Source organism: Macaca fascicularis, chromosome 15 (assembly GCF_037993035.2).
Source record: "Macaca fascicularis isolate 582-1 chromosome 15, T2T-MFA8v1.1".
Taxonomy (NCBI): domain Eukaryota; kingdom Metazoa; phylum Chordata; class Mammalia; order Primates; family Cercopithecidae; genus Macaca; species Macaca fascicularis.
The window spans coordinates 13,408,642-13,428,848 of record NC_088389.1 but is presented as its reverse complement, the minus strand read 5'-3'; the positions used below and the strand labels follow the sequence as shown (position 1 = coordinate 13,428,848).

General features: G+C 55.8%; 1 protein-coding gene across 6 annotated transcripts in view; it reads left to right on the top strand.

Annotated features, from left to right (window-relative positions):
- The window catches only part of ASS1 (argininosuccinate synthase 1), a 57,656-nt gene that overhangs the window by 12,466 nt on the left and 24,983 nt on the right, over nt 1–20,207 (top strand). For 4 of the 6 annotated variants that reach the window (XM_005580630.5, XM_045373940.3, XM_074016267.1 and 1 more), the window contains 5 exons: nt 1,654–1,842; nt 7,360–7,416; nt 9,945–10,019; nt 14,362–14,432; nt 15,022–15,052. In XM_005580630.5, the coding sequence (XP_005580687.3) occupies nt 1,654–1,842; nt 7,360–7,416; nt 9,945–10,019; nt 14,362–14,432; nt 15,022–15,052 (423 nt within the window). Of the gene's footprint in view, nt 1–1,653; nt 1,843–7,359; nt 7,734–7,794; nt 8,563–9,944; nt 10,020–12,640; nt 12,851–14,361; nt 14,433–15,021; nt 15,053–20,207 lie in introns of those variants that run through there. The other 2 variants (XM_074016268.1, XR_012424257.1) reach the window with 2 other exon arrangements.

Sequence of the window (20,207 nt, the reverse complement as noted above, 5' to 3'; positions counted from 1 at the left end):
GGGTGGATCACGAGGTCCGAGATCGAGACCATCCTGGCTAACACGGTGAAACCCCGTCTCTAATAAACACATAAAAAAAAAAATTAGCCGGACGTGGTGGCAGGCGCCTGTAGTCCCAGCTACTCGGGAGGCTGAGGCAGGAGAATGGCGTAAATCCGGGAGGCGGAGCTTGCAGTGAGCTGAGATCCGGCCACTGCACTCCAGCCTGGGCGTCAGAGCGAGACTCCGTCTCAAAAAAAAAAAAAAAAAAAAAAAAGAAAGAAATAAAAGCTGAAATGTTTTAAATAAACGGTACATGTTAACATAAGTAACATTATACTTATGAAAAATATTTTCTCAAACAAAAAATTTTAGTAAGAATCTTATTGGCTTCCATTTTTGCGAATCTCTTTAATGTCTGGCTTAACAGAAAACAGATGGACTCCTGTAATTGTTTTCTGCATTAACCTGTTTTTTGTTGGCTTGTTTGTTTTTCTCTTTTAGCCTCCCTGGGCTTCCTTGCTATGTGATGCCTTGTTTTATTGAAGTCTATGAAGAAAACTGGGCAACATAGTGAGACCCCATCTCCACAAAAAATAAAAAACTTAGCCAGGCATGGTAGCACATGCTTGTAGTCCCAGGCTGAGGTGGGAGGATTGCTTGAACCCAGGAGGCTGAGGCTACAGTGAGCTAGGATCCATCACTGCACTCCAGTCTGGGTGACAGAGAAAGACCCTGTCTCCAAAAAAAAAAAAAAAAAAATTTCACTCAGCGTCTCCCTGAAAAGTCACTGGGAACGCCTGGGGGTCTACATTTCAAGAACCATTCCTCTAGATGGAGGTTTCTCAGTCTTGGCACTGTTTCCATGTGGCTGGCCGTCCTGTGCATGGGAGGATTTTAGCAGCATCCCTAGGCTTTACCCACTAGCTGCCAGAATTACCCTCACCCCCGACCTGGCAGTTGTGGCAACCAAAAATATATCCAGATATTTCCAGATGCTTCCCCTACTCCCACCTCCCACAGGGACAAAACCGTCTCTGGTTGGGAACTACTGCTGTGAGATCTTAGGTGACAACTAAGTCTTATCTTGTTGGGGCGGATTTATAAGTCACATCCAGTTTCACAGAATAGTGCATCAGGATTGATGAGCAGGCCGGCCGCGGTGGCTCATGCCTGTAATCCCAGCACTTTGGGAGGCTGAGGTGGGTGGATCACCTGAGGTCAGGGGTTCGAGAGCAACCTGGCCAACATGGTGAAACCCCATCTCTACCAAAAATACAAAAATTAGCAGGGCATAGTGGCGCGTGCCTGTAATCCCAGCTACTCAGGAGGCTGAGGCAGGGGAGTCGCTTGAACCCGGGAGACAGAGGTTGCAGTGAGCCGAGACTGAGCCACTGCACACTCCAACCTGGGCAACAGAGTGAGACTTCAACTCAAAAAAAAAAAAAAACAAGCTATTGATTAGCAATGTCTGCCATGAGTGCAGGAGGGAGAGTAACAGTGCAGTGTGCTGGGGTTGATGAATGATGTCTACTGCAAATGCAGAAGGAGAAGTACCAGGCACAGCCTGGGTGGCCCCTTGTAGTTCTCAGCTAGCTGAGGCCCCTGGGGCTCTGGATGCCAGCTGGCCCCTGTCCTTGCCGACTTCTTCCTTCCGGGCTTCTCTTCCCATAGGTGTTCATTGAGGATGTCAGCAGGGAGTTTGTGGAGGAGTTCATCTGGCCGGCCATCCAGTCCAGCGCACTGTATGAGGACCGCTACCTCCTGGGCACCTCTCTCGCCAGGCCTTGCATCGCCCGCAAACAAGTGGAAATCGCCCAGCGGGAGGGGGCCAAGTATGTGTCCCATGGCGCCACAGGAAAGGTGAGGCACCTGGGAAGGGCCGGGCAGAGGGAGATGCGGAGGGGTGTGGGAAGGAGATGAGCACCTCTCGAGCAGTTTCCTGGTGTGCCTCAGGGGCAGACTTGGTGCAAGGCGGCTGCACAGCTTTGTTTAGATCCCAGTGAGATGGATAACAGCTCGCCCCTGTGATCCGTGCACTGCGGCACCTGAACGCCCATTCTGAGTCCTCACCTCCACCCATTGCTGTGGGAGCAATGTCACCCCACTTGGCAGACTTGCTGCTGAGGCCTGGGGACATTGTCCAAGGTTGCACTGATGAAGGTCACTGCGTGAGTCCCCCAGAGGACACACAGGAAAGTGTTGAAAACCCCGAGTTGGCAGAGTGGAGTTCAAAGGCGAGCTCTGCTGCCGGCTCGCCGTGTGTCCTCAGCCAGGGCCCTTCGCCACTTCCTGAACCTCGGTTTCTTCATTTGCAAGATGGGGGTCATGCCCTGTCTTAGTTTCCCAGGGCTGGGGTAACAAAATGTCTCAAATTGGTGGCTTAGAGCACAGAACTGTTCTGCCTCAGGGTTCTGGAGCCCTGAGGTCCATAGTGAGGGCGTGGGCAGGGCCACGCAGCCTCTGAGGGCGCCAGGAAGCCTCTGGCTCAGGCCTCTCTCCAGCTTCCAGTGGCCTCTGGTGTCCCTTAGCATGTGGCTGTGTCACTCCCGTCCTCCGTCTTCCTGTCTTCGCATCGTCTTCCCTCTGCTTGTCTGTTTACCTTCCCCTTGCTACAGGAACCCCAGTCTTGGATATCCTGCCTTGGATGAGGCCCTGCAATGACCTCATCTTAACTTGGTTACTTCTTTTTTTCTCTTTTTTTTTTTTTTTGAAACAGAGTCTTACTCTGTTGCCCAGGCTGGAGTGCAGTGGCTCGATCTCGGTTCACTGTAATCTCTGCCTCCCAGACTGAAGCAATTCCCCTGCCTCAGCCTCCTGAGTAGCTGGGATTACAGGCGTGTACCCCACCACACCCGGCTAATATTTGTATTTTTAGTAGAGACAGGGTTTCCCCCATGTTGGGCAGGCTGGTCTTGAACTCCTGACCTCACATGATCCACCAGTTGGCCTCCCAAAGCACTGGGATTACAGGCGTGAGCCACCATGCCCAGCCTTAACTTGGTTATTTCTGTCAAGACCAAACGAGGCCACCTTCGGAGGGACTGGGGTTAGGACTTGAACCCATCATTTTGTGGAAACACACATCAACCCGTCCCACACCCCTTCCCTCCGGGCCGTGTGTCCCAGTGCAGACTGCAGGGCCCCCGTGGGGTGCAAGACAGGAAGCCCCCTGCCTGCTGCCCTTCAGAAGGCGATCCTTGAGAAACCAGATTCCTGACAATGTTGGCAACTGTTGGCCAATGTTTTTATAAAGACTCAAGTCATGAGCTTTTCCAGTCAGTGGACAGCATGCCAAGAGCCTGGTACAGGAATTGACTGCTTACCAACCCCACAGTCAGAAGGCTCAGAAACTCCCCGGTGACTGGGAGCTCACCCTGACCCGGGCTGGTCAGGGTGCTGATGGTGGGAACAGGTCCTTGCTCACTGTGGTGCAGGGACACACACACAGCTAAGATGATGATGGGAGGAGACACGGTTGATTTGAGGGTGGCCTTGGAGACAGCCACCCACCAGGATGGCACCTGTCATGTCTTTGAAAGTCCAAGTGTTCATTTCTTCACTGGAGCACTAGTTCAGCAAGCTTGCACTGGGTGTCTGCTGGGATTGGGCGCTTGCTGGCGCTGGCACAGTGCTGAACTTCTTGGGCTCACTGCCTACCCTCAGAGAGCCCATTTCCTGGCAAAAGAAGAGAAAATGGATGTGTGATGAGGAATGGGGGCGGGCCCGGAGGTCTGTGCCAGGGAGCTGCAGGGGCAGCAGGCAGGGGCTAAGGATGAGTCTAGAGGAGTGAATAATGGTATGGAAGAGTGTGAGAGGTAGAGGGAACAGCCTGTGCAAAGGCTTAGAGCCAAGAGGCCCTGAAGGACAGTCTGTCTGGGGCTGTGGAGCAGGAGCTGTTGCCGTGGGGGAGGCAGTAGGGCCAGGACTGGGAGGAGGCCATGCCAGGAGGTTTGGCTTCATCCCGAGGGCAACTGATGAGGGAGCGGAAGGAGGTCTCCGGGGGCGGAAGGAGGTCTCCGGTTGGATGGAGGTGGCCAGTGATTCCCCCAGCGAGATGTTGGGGAAGAGACAGGGAAGAGCTTCTCACACAGACTGCGGCCTTGGTTTTTACTGTCACTCCAGCTGTGGGTGATGGGATGATAGGAAACCAGGCAAGGAGGGTTGGGCGGCCCTGGGCTGTTGGGCAGGGACGTGTGTGTGCTGCCATCCATGCAAAGCTGGTGCCAGAGAAGGAATGCACAGGAGGGAGAACCCAGAGGATCAGGACTGGGCCACAGAGCGAGACTCTGTCTCAAAAGAAAAAAAAAAAAAAAGCTCCCGACCCGTCTGCCTTAATGGAATGAGCTGGATCCTGAGCTCCCCGTCCCAGGAGGCATACAAGCCAAGGGCAGGGGATCAGAATTCTAGGAGGGGTCCTGCCCTCAGGTCTTTCCAACGGTACCATTAAGGTTCAGTAGGGCGGCGTTCAGGGCTTGTGGAGTGCATGGGTGGGTGGGTGAGTGTGGGTGGGTCCGCTCTGGCTCGGGTAGCTACCAAGTCCACGTGGAGACCCCGACGCCAGACCAGCCCACATTTAGCCTGGAACAGCCTCCCGCAGCCGTGTGCGCCCCTCCTCCATATGGCCACCAGAGGGCGCCAGAGGCTTGTGTTTGAGGCCTTGGGAGCCAACCAAGGCGGGAGGAGGTGGCGGCACCACCGGGGTCCTGTTTCCCACCCTGGTCCTGCAGGGCGTGGTTCTGAGAAGAACGCCCACCGAAGTAGTGCTGTGGCCACTCGGGACTTGGGGGCGTCCCTGCATTCACACTCAGAGGACCCAAGAGGGATGGACTCCAGGGATGCCTGCAGCAGGTGCTACCTGGCACAGCCACCTCTTTCCTGGGGTTGACAGGCAAGGCCTACTTCTGTGCCTCAGTGTCCCTTTATGACAGTACCCAGGAAACCCCCAACAGCCTCCGGAGACAATTTCCGAGAACTGGGGGTGTGAGTGGGGAACCAGGAAGGCTGGGAGCTGGGGGATCCAAGGCCTTGGAGGTGCTGGTCCAGCCTTCAGGCATTTACCCCTGAGTATCCACCCAGCACCGCCCCGGGCGCCATCACAGGGCATACCATCATGGGACCGAGGTACCTCGGGTCTTTGGGCTCAGGGAAGGTGACAGCAAAATGTCAGGGGGAGCACGCATTGGCCTGGGATGTGAGGGGGAAGGGCATCCTGTTTGCAGGAACTGCCAGAGCCCAGCCCTGGAGGCAGAGGCGGAGGCAGCCTCCCCCACAGCACCCCGTCCAGACGGCACCTGGTACAGAAATTGAGCCTCACTCTCCCCTCCCATGCCCTGCTGCCAGCCCCACCCCTGCCCACCCGGAGAGCTGCACCGAAGCTGGGGTGGCCCTTGCAGGGCACCTCTCTCCCCCTGGTTTTGGAAGAGGGGCCTGGAAATATGATTCTGAGACTCTGACTGGAGAGCAAGAGTTTTGTAAATGGCACCATCTGTGTGGCTGGCCCAGGGCAGATGGGAGACCCCAGGCCCCCCCCTCCGTCCCAGTGGGCCCGTGTTTACACACATGTTTACACACATGTGCACTAATATCAGCATGCGGACACTCGTGTGTGAGACCCTACATCCCCCTTCTCCCGGGAAAGCTGCCGGGAGCTGCCCTGGTGCTGGGGTCTTGGGGTGCAGAAGGGGAAGGACTGGACTGGCCTCCTTGGCTCTTGCCTGAGACGAGGGCAGAGTTTGAACCAAGGAAGCGTTTGTTTGGCCTCTTCGAGAGTCTCTGGCTCCTGAACAGATGGGTGTCCCCATGGCAGCATCTGGATGGGCAGACAGCAGCTCGGCCGTGCCTGGCTGGTGAGGCACAAGCCGTCTTTGTGTTGGGGAAACATGAAGCCGTGCGGGGGAAATAGCTGGGCCATGCAACACGGGACCATGCCTTACCATCTAAAACGAGGCTGTCTTTTAGTTGCTCCAGGAACGGGGCCAGCCGGGGGTCCGCAGGCAAATGTGGCCACCCCCACCTCAGTGTCCCCATCCGTAAGATGGGACTAACAGAACCTGCCTCCTGGGGCTGCTCGAAGGATTCAGTGAGTTAATTACGCATGGAGCTCAGCCCCGCTGCCTGAGTGTGAACTATTAGGATGAGCGTGTTTGCTGTGTGGCCCTGGACAAGTGGCTGCACCTCTCTGAGCTTCACTTTCCTCATCCATGAAACAGGGCTAAAAATCCCCCTGGCCCTGGGCCTCTCTGAGTGACAGCACACAGTGGGTGCTCACTAAAGGGCCCGTTTGGAGGGTGAGCGAGGCCAGCCCGAGGCCTGTGCCGCGCGCACAGCTCCCAGCTCTGCAGAGGCTGAACCCTGGATTCTGTGCCACCTGACGAGAGTCTGGAAAATAGCATGTAATTCCCACCGCTGCCTGGCTGCGCCCATGCAGTTTTCACAGTAGGCGAAAGGTCCCTCTGTCATTTCCACAGCGCTTAAGTCTTCCTCCGGGCCGCCGAGCCCATGGGGAAGCAGGAGACGTGGGCAGCCATTTTCTCTCTGGGGATAGAGCTGGGCTGGTGGCTGCCTGCGCTGACCCCGGCCTCCTCCTCCTCCTCCTCCCCCTCGGCATCAGTGTGGACGGCGGTCCTAGCTGTGTCGGGAGTAGCGTTCACAGCTCAGTGGGGGTGTTGGGCTGTCTCCATTTGCCCACAGAAGATGCAGGCGAGGCAACCTGCCTGAGGGGGTGGCCATGGTCCTGGGGGTCCTGACCTTGGGTCCCGGGCCTACCCTGGCTGTGTGTCCACCTGGCTGGTTCCTTTCCCTTTCTGGGCCTCAGTTTCCCTCTCTGTGCAGAGAAGAGCTGTGGAGCAAAAGGCCTTCAGTGGTCACCTCATTCCACCTCCTCCCTGAAACCAGCCATTGAAGAGATGGGGAAACTGAGGCTCAGAGAGGTGACAGGGTTCCCAAATGTATGGGTATGGGGGAGTCCGAGCACCCTGATGCCCCAGCCCTGAAGTGAGCTTGATTTGGGCAAGGTCAGCAACATGGGAGCCTTGAGGAAGAGACTATATATAGTGTGAGCTCTGGGGCTGCAGGAACAGGGCCTGGCTCCCCAGGTCTTGACAGTGGCTGGGCCTCCAGCCCCAAGGGGTCAGACGTGCCCTGCAGCTACCCATGTGACATGTGTGCCCTCTCCTGTACTCTGCCATGTCCCCAGATGTGCACATCTCCCTCCTGCCACGTGCCCACACATACATGACCTACGCTGCATGACTCCACATGTGTACGTGCTCTGCCCAGCTCTGTCTCTGCCATGGACTGTCCTTGTCCTCACTTCCTCCCCCAGACCCCAGAACCCCCATCCTGTGGTTCCTGACAGCCCTCTGTTCTGCATTGCAGGGGAATGATCAGGTCCGGTTTGAGCTCACCTGCTACTCGCTGGCCCCCCAGATAAAGGTAGGATGTGGCTCCTCCCCTGAGCGGGAGCACTGGCAGCTGCAGCCCCTGGTGGGGAGGAGGGCGCAGGGTTCTGGGAGATTGCACAGGACAGGCACAGGATCTTCTCCGTGGCAGGGGTGCCCATCAGGTGGACAGCCTGCTGGGGAGGCTCCCGTCGCTGGGGCCAGCTCCAGGGGACATACTTTCTTCCCCTGCCATTCATTCTTCCCGGAGGTGCTATCCAGGTGCCGGGGCATGGGATAGAGAGTCCCTGCCACTCTTCAGCCACGTCCCTGGCATTCCCCAGGTGCGGGCAGATGGCTCTGGCACTCCAGGTGAGGGCAGGGATGGCTCTGGCATCCCCTGGTGCAGGCAGGGATGGCTCTGGCACTCCAGGTGCGGGCAGGGGTGGCTCTGGCATCCCCAGGTGTGGGCAGGGGTGGCTCTGAGATGTGGTTGCTGGCGTCTGGGATGCTCAGAGCCCTCCGAGCCCCAGTCAGAGCCCCCAGCTATGCCTGGCTCCTCCCCAGGCCGCCTGCACCGGGTCCCCAGCATCTCTGAGCCTTTCCTAGGGTGGGAATCACCAGGATCTCAGGGCGTCAACCACCCTGGCCTGTGGCATGTCACCCAGGCAGGAGGGCACCTGTGGGTATTGCCCAGCCTGCTACTAGCACCCCCACCCCTCCAGCTTGACCTTGGACCTGGCCTGTGTCTTCGCATGAATGAATGGACACGTTCATTCCTTCACTCAGCTCCAGGAGTGCCATGTGCAGGGCCTGGGGCAGGGCTGAGCAGTGAGATTTTGATGCATACTGCCACTGCAAGCTGCCCAATTTTTCTAGTAGCCATATATATATAAATATATGAGAGAGAGAGAGATTTTTTTTTTTTTCTGGAGACTCACTCTGTCACCCAGGCTGGAGGGCAGCAGCACAATCTCACTGCAACCTCTGCCTCCCAGGTTCAAGCGATTCTCCCTGACTCAGCTCCTGAGTAGCTGGGACTATAGGCACGCGCCACCACACCTGGGATTTCTCCATGTTGGCCAGGCTGGTCTCGAATTCCTGACCTCGTGATCCACCCGCCTTGGCCTCCCAAAGTGCTGGGATTACAGGCGTGAGCCACTCTGCCCAGCTCTAGTAGCCATATTAAAAAATAGAAAAACGAAACAAGGGACATGATTTTGATAACTTGTTTTACCAAAACCCATATATCCAAAATGTTATCATTCCTCGTGTCATCAATGGAAAAAAAAATTATTAATGAGATGTTTACCGTCTTTTTTTTTTCGTGTTGAGTCTTCAAGACCCAGAATGTGCTGCATGCGGGCGTATCTCGCTAGCTGGCCGGATTTCAGGTGTTCTGAATGGCCACCCGTGGATTGTGGCCACCTGTGAACAGCACAGGCCGAGAATGAGCTCTTTTGAGACCACTTTGGGCTAAATCTCCGGACGAGTTGCCCCTCCTAAGCCCCCAAGGGGCTCACAGGAGTTTCCATTTTGTTCTTTCCAAGAGGAATCTCTTTCCCATGCCTTTAACCAGCTGGTAGCTGCCTGGGCTGCGTGGCCTGGAGGTGAGCCGTAATGAGCTCTAATGATCTGTTTTGACCCCAGACACCAGGCAGCTGAGTGGCCGGGACAGGAGCTGCTTGTTGACTTGCTGCCGGCGAGGCCGCAGGACGGGGCCCTCCCTCGGTTCCCACAGCAGCTTGGGGGGCCAGGGTGTCCAGTTTCGAGGTCTTTGTCTGCAGAGGCCAAGCCCAGGCACTGAGATGGGATTGGGGCAGGGGCCAAGCTGCTCCAGGAGCTGGGAATAGGGCTGTAGTCTTCCCACGGCTGCTCGGAGGGGCTGAGGAGGTGGCAGGCCCCTTCCATCACCCTGTATCACCATCAGCTCCACGGCCCAGCAACCGAATGGTGTCTTTACCAGCACACACACACGCCCCCGAGTCCTGCTCAGAGGCAGGGGCCTGGTAAGCTCCAGGGCTGAGTGGGGGGCTCTTTTTACCAGCTCAGGCCGAGGGGCTCAGGTGGAACGAGCTTGGTGCCTCAGCCAGGCTGAGTCTTCCCCCACTTCTTTCCCTTCCACACCCAGAGAAGTGGACGGGGGGCAGCCTATGCCTCTCCAGGCCCCCGACCACACGTGGGGCCAGGCCAGCGGCGGTAGCTCTGTGGACTCTCCCTGGGTCATGGCAGTGGCCCTGTGGCTGAAGACGCTGGCAAGGACCATGAACCCCGTCTAGTTCAAACTCTCAGGTCTCGGTTGGAGAGACTGAGCCCTCAGGGAACAGGGACCCCCTTCTCCCGCCAACATACCACCATTCTGCCATGGAGTGCAGGCTCCGTCCAGCCGGCCCCGGTGCAGGAGTCTGTGTCCTTCCCCTCCTTCATGGTGTTCCCTGCTCACCCTCCACAACGGCATCCTCTCTGGGGACGTGCCAGAGACCCCCACGGGCCCCTCCCAGGAGACGTCAGCTCTGCAGTCTACAGGCCAGAGGAATCCCACAGCTCGGCCCTCCCGGCTCTGACCCATTGTCCTATGTCCAGGTCATTGCTCCCTGGAGGATGCCCGAATTCTACAACCGGTTCAAGGGCCGCAGTGACCTGATGGAATACGCAAAGGTATGGCCGAGTCTCCCCACCACCCCCAACCTTTCCCTACAACCCCCTCCCCGGGCACGTCCCTGCTGGGGGCTGTCTGAGCCAGTGGCCTAGGCCGGGACTGACCCCATGTGATGGGGCACTGAACTTCCACCCCGGCTGCCTACACACGTGGCCTCTGTCCCTGGGGCCGACCCCGCAGAGGTGTGGTCATCTGCCAGGCCCGTTGCCGGGGCGGAGCCTCTCTGAGGCCATTTCCCAGTCCCCCGAGTCAGAGGACACAGGGCTCACTCTCCTGCTCCCCGGGAGGCGGAGACCAGAGCTCTGCTTGCCACCTCCGCAGTGTGTCCCCCTTGGTGTGTGTCTCTTGGGGGGACGGCTGGGGGATGTGATCGGGAGCTGTTCTCCCAATTCCCTAGATACTAATTGCCCCTAGCTCTTTCCCAGGAACAGGTAGACGCTCCAAGGGACAGTCACAAACAAAGCCTTTTACGGCACCAGCCCTTTTTGAAGTACAAGTTGCAATAAAACATATTAGAAGTTTTGCATCAAGAACCTTAGCCGCTCCCCAGGGCACCTTTCTTTTTAGCGACTCGATGGCAGCCCTTGACAAACAGCCTCAATCAATCAGGCCGGGGAAAAGCAACTCAGTGCACACACCAGAAAATTGCTCAGGTTTTTAAATAGCAGTCGCCAAGGCTGGCTGTGAGCTCTCACTGCAGCCAAGGTGCCGCGTGGTAGGGGACGCGGCAGGGACGCAGCCCTGCCCCCGCCGCCAGCATCCCATTAAGACCTGGAGTGCTGGGAGGGAAGACCTTCTCCACCATCTGTTGTTTTATTATTAAGAGGGGAGTTTACAAGAGCAAAGCCCATATGTTGCCAAACAAATTGTCAAATAGCAGACCTATTAAGGGAGCTGGGTTGGCGAGGTTTCTCCCGCTTGTCTCCTTGATGATACAGAATATGAAGCATGTTTCATCTTTAAGAATAATGAATTGGAGCCCCCACCCAGCTCTACCCTCATGCCTCGAGTCCTGGATAGACAGGGGCAGGGCTGACCCCTACGTTGCCCTTTCTTTCCGTTAAGTCCCCAGACAAAAGCGGCTTCTGATTTTTCTAGCATAGATGAGTCTCGGGAGCGCTGCTGTCCTTCCTTCTCAGGTTTTGGGGAGAAGGTGCTGAGCTCAGCTTCCATCCCAAATAACCTTTTGAGCAGGAAAAGTTTGCCAGGGAAAGATGAGCATGGGCCCCTCGGCCACCTACCCTCCTCCTAGAGACGGGTTTCATCAGAAATGACTGTGGGGAATCTGAGCACATTGTAGAATGAGGCAGAGGCAGCGTTTCTGCACCCAGGAAATGTCAGAATGACTGAGCAGCAATGAGGCCTCCTCCAAAATTCCGAGCCAGGCAGGATCTGAGCTGGATGACACAAAAATCAATGGGGCTTTGAAAATCTCCGCTTTCAAGACCCTTCGGTAGCCAAGGCCAAAATGTGCCAGAGGACTCATAGAAAACATGCATTTGCTTCCCTGGCCATCCTCTCCCCACCCATCGTCCAACGGAAAAGCACTCAGAACCACCCTATCCTTGTCATTGTCACCATAATTTTTTAAAAAAAAAATTTTAGAGACACTGTCTCACTCTGTCACCCAGGTTGGAGCGCAGTGGCACAATCCTAGCTCACTGCAGCCTCGACCTCCTGGGCTCATCTGACCCTCCGACCTCAGCCTCCTGAGTAGCTGGAACTACAAACGTGCGCTAGTACATCTGGCTCATTTTTGGGTTTTTTAAATTTTTATTTATTTAATTATTTATTTATTACAGACAGGGTCTCACCATGTTGCCCAGGCTGGTCTTAAACTCCTGGACTCGGCCGGGCGCGGTGGCTCAAGCCTGTAATCCCAGCACTTTGGGAGGCCGAGACGGGCGGATCATGAGGTCAGGAGATTGAGACCATCCTGGCTAACACGGTGAAACCCCGTCTCTACTAAAAATACAAAAACTTAGCCGGGCGAGGTGGCAAGCGCCTGTAGTCCCAGCTACTCGGGAGGCTGAGGCAGGAGAATGGCGTGAACCCGGGAGGCGGAGCTTGCAGTGAGCTGAGATCCGGCCACTGCACTCCAGCCTGGGCGACAGAGCGAGACTCCGTCTCAAAAAAAAAAAAAAAAAAAAACTCCTGGACTCAACTAATCCACCCTCCTTGGCCTCCCAAAGTATTGGGATTGCAGGTGTGAGCCACCGCACCCAACTTTGGCTAATTTGTACATTTTTTTTGTAGAGACAGGGTCTTGCTATGCTGCCCAGCCTGGCTATAATTATTATTCTTTTTAAAGCCAGACCACAAGGTGGGAGCTAGAAACAGGATGGTCTCACGTTGTCTACATGTTGGAGATGGTTTTGTTTTCTCTCCTCAATTACGATGAGAGTATGAGGGGGGCACCTCGGGACAGAGAGAGGCTGGAAAACACAAATCTCTTTGGTCCTTGGAGGGTCGTTGTCACCGGCGCCTGTTCCTTTTGTCCCTGCCCTTTCGCCTCTCCTTGCACCTGGAGGGAGGTCCGCTGAGAAGGGAGGCGAGGGTGTTTCCACGCCACCCCCCAAAAACAGGGGCTCCATGGAGCCTGGCCGGCTGCTTTTCTTAGCACCCAGCAGCTGAGCTGAGAGTAAGGAGCGAGGACGGAGCCCAGCAAGCCACTGGGACGTCTCCGCCGGTGAGTCCAGCCTTGCCTTGCACTAGGTCCGGGTGCCCATGCCTGGCCAAGGGCACAGGGCGAGTGTGTGGACTGAAATGTCCTCAAATTCTAGAGTCGATCGTGGGCTGTGTTTTGTTTTGTTAAATTTCAGTTTTCATGTATAATAGGGTAACTATTGAGGAGATGACCTACACAAGCTAAGGCTCTTAGGGGCCCTCAGTGATTTTTTTCTTTTTCTTTTTTTTTTTTTTTTCTTTTTTGAAATAGAGTCTTACTCTGTCGCCCAAGCTGGAGTGCACTGGCACTATCTCAGCTCACTGCAACCTCCGCCTCCCAAGTTCAAGTGATTCTCCTGCCTCAGTCTCCAAAGTAGCGGGGACTACAGGCGCCTGCCACCATGCCAGGCTAATTTTTGTATCTCTAGTAGAGATAGGGTTTCACCATATTGGCCAGGCTGGTCTTGAACTCCTGAACTCAAGTGAGCCACCGCACCTGGCCTTGTAGGCTGTTTTAAAGTGAGTCTCCTGGCTTTCTAGAAAACCCCAAACCCAGAGCATTTAGCCTCATTTTAAGTTAAGGTGGTGACGGGGAAACAGCCGCTCCTTGGAGGAGGCCTCTAGAATCTCACTGTCTTGGGAATGAGCCTGAGTGGGGTGGACGCCATCAGGAGAGAGATGGGGGGTGACCCGGTGGGGGCTGCCTATGGTTCCCACAGGGACCCAGTGGGGCTGAGGGACTGAAGGGGGTCAGAGGCAGAGCATCCAGTCTCGCTGGCTCCGAGGGGCTGGGTGGAGCTCCTTCACTGCCCCCTGTGCCCAGTAAGCCGTGGGGACCAGCAGAGCAGTGCCGGGTGTCCGAGTGCAGGAGGAGGCTGGAGTGCACGCGCTGGATTCCCAGTCGGGCATCATCAAGGGACCAAGGGCATTGCGGGTCACCAGGGCAACCAGCCTCATCTTCCTCCTCCTCTTAAGGCTGAGTCAGGTGGGCCTTCCATGCATGACCTGCAGCCCTCCTAGCCTGGGCATCCTGGGCAGAGGTGGGTGTCCTCTTCTTAACAACAGACTAGGCCATTTAGGAAGCAAAATAGAGCCAGAGCCGAGTCCCATGGAGCCGGGATCTGCTGGGTGTTTCCCTTCTAGGGTCCGCAGAGTGATGTGTGCGGCTGTTGTGCCAGACCCAGGGAGGGGAGCCCCCGGGAGGTACGGGCCATGAGCTAAAAGCTCTCCCTGCATCCCACCTGTCCTTGGGTCCACAGGAAGCACCGCATGGGATCTGGTGCCAGGTGCCCTGGTCCACAGTGTGAGTGTGTTCACGCAAGCCCCAGCTCATAGAGTGATAGCGGGGCTGGTTGGCTGGTGCTGGGAGACCTGGGCATGGCACCTGCGCGCTTGCTCAGTGCTTCAGGTGTCCTTGAAGTGTAGACTTCAGGTCTTCTGGAAGGAACCTCCAAGGTCAGCATCGCAGACGCACGGTCCTGCAGTTTCTCTGGGACATGTCCAGCAATAGGGTCCCCCCAGGGAGGTGACCGTGACCAACACTAGGAGGTAGCTGGGGTCTTGTCTGAATGGGGGCCAGAGTTTGGGGCTCTCTGAAAAAGCAGGGCCCCTGGGACAGACCTCACACCTCCTTCCAGCCGCCTTACCTCCGCCTGTGCTCTCTCTTTCCTGCAGCAACACGGGATTCCCATCCCGGTCACCCCCAAGAGCCCATGGAGTATGGACGAGAACCTCATGCACATCAGGTAAATGCCCGCCCTCCACCCATCCTTGGTCCTCCTGGGCTCATTCCAAAGGATGGCCATGTGCTGCCCCAGGACATGCTGGTGACCCCTACACCAGTGGTCCCTGCCCTCGGGGAGCTGAGAGGCTTCAGGCAGGACAGAGATCAAAGCGCCCAGTTCATGCACTGCCCTCATTGCAGTTCTGCTGAGTATTGTCAAGGAGATAGATCATGGGCACGCAGCCTCATCAGGAGTATCAAGGAGGGCTTCTTAGAGGAGTTGGCATTGAAGGTTAAAACCTCAAGGATGGAGAACAGGCCCAGATGGGGCACTGGGGAAGTGTTTAAGGCGGAGGCCCCCTCACCAATGTGCAGAGCCCCAGGGCAGTCCCCAGAAGACTCAGGGAAAGGCCCCAACTCTTTCTTACAACCTGCAGCTCCACGGGTGACTGTGGTGGGCCCAGAATGTTTCAGACAGGTTGGCAGCAGATGCTCTGGCAGAGAGTAAAAGGCAGACCAGGCTCATGGGCACAACGGGGGGTGTGTGTTGGGGGATGGGGGCATGCCATGTCCCTCCCCAGCTGACCCTGTCTTTCCTCTCCCCTCTGCAGCTACGAGGCTGGAATCCTGGAGAACCCCAAGGTAATCCCCCCAACCCCGTCTCCTCCCAGCCGGCCACCTTTGGTGGTAGCTGCTCCATGCCGATGCTGTCTGATGTATTTGTAGCCTAATTTGAAATTTCACGGGGGCCAGCCATGGGGCTGGGGCCAAGCCCTGCCTGTGTTCCCCGACCCCCCGACCGGCCCCCCTCTGCCCGCCCTCTCCTCGCTGCATTTGAAGACCTCCCCCCGCCCTTCCTCTTCTAATTGCCGCTGGGATGAACAGGGGAAGGAAATATCTCAGGGCAGCATACAGAGAGTGTGTGATTGTGAGACAATAAAGAAGTAATTAGGCAGATGAGACACTTGGGGGAGGGCCCAGCCTGTGCCCACCAGCTCCCAGGCTGTGCTGCTGGAGTTTTGGTTGTAGGGGGCTGGGGGAGGCATGGCTGAGAGCCCCAGGCCCCATTTGTCTGGATCCGTGTTGCACACCCGCCACCACCGGCCACCCTGATCCCGTCCCAAGCCTCCCGGGCGGGCCAGGCTGGGCCCTCAGCTCTGTTTGAAGTTTCGGGTTTCTCTCCCCGGGGTAGGGGGCTTCTTTGTGTCCACCCCTGCCCACTGTGGGAGGTGGGGGAGGCAGGGCCAAATCTATCATGGGAAGAGAAAAATCTCTTTGTCCCTGAGGGAATGTGTCTTAGTTCTCGAGCCCAGCCAGCCCCACACCCCGGGGAGGCTGGTTTGGGGGTGGGAAAAGTGTGCTTTCTGAGGGGGTGCAGCTGGGCCTGGGGGAACCAAGAAGGCCAGCTGGAGGGGAGGGTGCCCAGGGAGGTTTGGTGAAATTGGGGAGCGCCAGAGCCCCGCCCGGGATCCCCCAGGGCCTGGGCATCTGTCACTCTCATGCCCGCATGCCGCCCCCTGGTCGGTGTTGGCTGTAATATCACATGGCAGCCACCATGTCTGGGGCGCGGGCCGGGGGTGGCATTGCCCTGGCTCAGTTCCTAGGACACCGGCTGGGAGCAGCCTCACTTTATGGGTGAGGAAACTGAGGCCCGGAGCCGTGACGCGCCCCAGGGTGCCAGCTGCTTGGGGCGAGGGAACGGGCCCTGGGGCTGGTGCCCTCCAGCTATTGGTTCCCCTACTGCCCATGGCCCCCTCCCTGTCCAAACCTGTCACTCAGGAGAGCCGCCACCCTTGCCCGCTGGGGGCTGATGGGCCCTGTGCGTGGCTGCTGCCTGCTGGTCACAGGTTTTTCTAGTTCATGCTCTGCTGACCCCACAACACTCAGGCCAGCCACCCTAATTAGCCAGTCAGTCAGCGCCAAGGGGGGCAGGGAGGCTGAGCCTGCGGAGTGGCTTCCAGGCAGGGCATCCTCTCAGGCCCGTGGGCCCCAAGCATGCCGGGCAACCACTCCTGGCCGTTCTCCAAGCAGCCTATGGCCTCTGCAAGCAGCTTATGGGGCAGAGAGGAGGCCCCCCAGAATGGAGGACCTCAGGATTGAGAGAGAGAGCAAGGCCAGAAGGAAATCGCCCCTCGGACCGTGCAGGAGGGCCCCCGGGCCTGGAGTAGGTTACTGAGCTACTGTGGGCAGGTCCTGCACCCTCCCAGGCCTCCTGTCTCATGAGGGTATCGGGTGGAGAAGTCTGTGCTAAAGAGAATCTGGATTAAGGATCCTGCTACCTCACCCACACTTGGGTCCCAGAGACAGGAAACCCGAGTCTAAATCCCAACTTTTCTTCTTATTGCTGTGCAACCTTGGGCAAGTTGCCCAACCTCTGAGCCTCCAGTACCCCTTGTCCAAGGTGGGAAAACACAGCACCTCCCTCCTGGGGCATCTAAAGCACTTGGCCTGGCACAGGGCAAGCCCTCAGTCATGGACCTGGGGGTCCCATGCTCCCTCCTCACGGGAAGAAGGGTCCAAAGTCTTCTCGGGGACCCCTCTCAAGAAAGGCTGGGCTGGGCTGAGCTGGGTGTGAGTCAAGGGGAAACCTAATTCCTGCGGAGACGCCTGGGGCACCCAGAGTCCAGCCGCTCTGGAAGGGAGTTTGCGCCAGCCATGCAGACTCCCCAGGGGCTTTGTGCTGGGGACGGGGCTCAACGTCAGGACGCGCCCTTGCATCCCTGGACCTGGCAGCCCTGTCCCCCTCGGGATGAGCTCAGGGGGACAGAGCTCGGGGAACCCGTGCCCCTCCCCCTCTCCAAAAAAAGCCAGGAGACCTGCGGAAGGGAGGGCTTGAAGGCAGATGGCTGAGCCATTTTCTGCCTCCGTGAGGGCTGATTGAAGGGCAATGAGGCAGCTAATGCGAAGAAAGATAGAAATTTACTTGCTTTAACTTCATACGGTCCACAGTGAAAGAGTTCATTCAGTCGCCGGCCCGCCATAGCTGATGGATGAATAAACCATTTGCGGCATCGATCATGCCTCTACATCATGGTTTAGTTCATGGGCCATTTGCTTCCAATTTCTCCTTCTCGGGGCCTGTTTCATGCTTTCTTTCGCCCTCTCCCCCTACCCCCCACCCCGACTCTCTCTCTCTCCTTTTCTTCACTCTCTTCCCTCCCCTGCCCCCCCACAGATGACATTGGAAGTGAGCCCTCCCGCTGGGAGGGATAAATAGATGGCATTGATACTCAGCAACAAACTATTTGTCATTTGAACTGGGCTTTTAGGAAGGAGAGTAAAAAGAAGGCAGGCGCTCGAGCCACCACGGAATGCAAAGCAAATGTCATTTTATTTCTATTTAGTTATTTTATTTAATCGGCGCTGTCAGGTGCCCGCCCGACAGCTGCCTCTGACTTCCGCTGCGGTCTGCAGAGACTCGTCCTCCAATCTTCCCATCCCCTCTCCTTCCAAATGCATGCACTGTCAGCCTCCACTTCAGTCTGGGGCTCCCTTAGGAAGTGTGGCGGGAGAGGAAGTGACAAGCAATGCGTTGAAAACAGTTGCAGTCGGGCCCAGCGCAGGTGGAGGTGGGAGAGAGCTGGGCTTGGATGGGAGTGGGGCCCTCGTACCGGCACTCTGGTTGGAGGCTTGGGGGAGTCCCAGGCAGCTGGAGATGGGACTGTGGAGTTGTGTGGTCACCCCAAGATCCAGTCCAGTTCACTTTACCTTTTTGCTGAGGATGAGCCTTGGGGCCCATCTGTGCCCAGGGAATGCTGCAGTTGGCAGGGCCCAGTGGGCCAGCCCTGATGCCTGCCTATGGCTGTGATGCTGGCTGGCTCTGGCCACAGGCCTCACCCTGCTTCTCAGCCCAGGTTACTACAGCAGCTGGGAACCAGCATAAGGTGGTGGAAAGAGTCCCTATGTTTAGCTTCCAAAGCATGGTTTGGAGAAGCCACCTCTCAGCCTTGGCTTTCCCTGTGGTCTATAGAGGCATCAGGCTGGGGGTCCTTCAGGGTCCCTCCTACTGCCTGGAGTCTGCCTTTAGGGAAAGTTCTGGGTTCTTGTTCCTGCCCCACAAATGGGCACTGACACGGGGATACAGTTGGTCCTGAGTCACGTCGTCCCTTGGAGGTGGGGGTGGAGGATCCACCACGGTCGTTGTCTGAACTTAGAAGGATCAATTGTCCTGGTTTGCCCAAGACTAAGAGGTTTCTGGGGACAAAGGACTCTCAGTGCTAAAACCAGGAGAAACCAGGGTACTTGGCCACTCTAACATAGAGTCACAGGCGAATGACCACGGGTGAGCTTCCAGGGTACTTATGTAGCCCCATCCCATGCAGAAGGAGGCTGGGCCGAGCAGGTACCCCCATGAGTGAATTCCAGCTGCAGAGCACACTCCAGTTTGTACCAGGCCTTCCCTGACATTTTCTTGTGTGTTTTCATTTCCAGTTACATATCTGTCTATATTTATATATATATATTTTAAATATATATTACAGTATGTATGCTTATATATTAAAAATAAAATGTTTTTTATTTTTAATATACATTACAATTTAAGTATATATATTATATATTTAATATAAATATGTTTTTATAATATATAATAAAATATATAATATAAATACATATTTTTAATATATATTACATAAATATAAAATATAAATATATATAAATAAGATAAAAATATATTTTATTTTTAATAAAATATATTTTTAATATATATTACAATTTAAGCATATATATATATATTTAAGCGTATATATATATATACGCTTAAATTGTAAGATGGCCAAGGGCAGGTATCATTTTCTCCCATTTTACAGATGAGGAAACTGAGGCTGGAGGAAGTAAAGCCTCCCCAAGGCCTCACAGCCTGAGATCTTGATCCTGGCATGGGGGTATTGCCCATCACTGTAAAATCCAACATGTATTTGGTGAGGACCTCACAGGGCTCCTGTCCTGAGTGCCAGGGAATATAACTCCCATGTGGTCTCTGCCAGCACGGATCTCACAGTTGCAGCTCCAGTCCCTCCCGCTCAGCCTCCATTTCTTCATCTGTAGATGGGGTAAGAGCGCTTGACCTTCTTACCAAATGGAGCTGCTGAGAACTCAGACTGCAGATGGGAAGTGATACGTGAATGTGTGCAAGGTGTTTTGTTTTGTTTTGTTTTGTTTTTTTTGCGGAGGAGGGGACGGAGTCTCACTCTGTCGCCCAGGCTGGGTGCAGTGGTGCAATCTCAGCTCACTGCAACCTCCGCCTCCTGGGTTCAAGCAATTCTGCCTCAGCCTCCCGAGTAGCTGGGACTACCAGCACATGCCACCACACCCGGATAATTTCTTTTGTATTTTAGTAGAGATGGGGTTTCATTGTGTTGCCCAGGCTGGTGTTGAACTCCTCAGCTCAGGCAATCCACCCACCTCGGCCTCCCAAAGCACTAGGATTACAGGCGTGAGCCACTGCGCCCAGCCGTCTGCAAAGTTTTTAAAGCAAAAATGAGACAGCAGTTCCTAGATGTCAGCAGGTGAACAAGAACCCCAGGCACAGGATGCCCAAAGGACGGACTTGAGCAGTCAGGCCCAAGAGGCCCAAGTCCCCACAGTGGCAAGTGTCCAAGCCGCAGCCTGGGGGAGCTAGGGCCTCCGAAGATGGGAGGGAATTTCAAGAGTTCCAGGCAACACGCAGCCCCTCCACCACTGCATCAGACGAGAGGCCCATTTTCCAACACGCCCAAGAAAAAAATATACATAAAGGTTGATGTGTTTTCAAATGGGTTTTTGCTTTGCTCTTCTCTTTTCTCCCTGTGAGTATTAA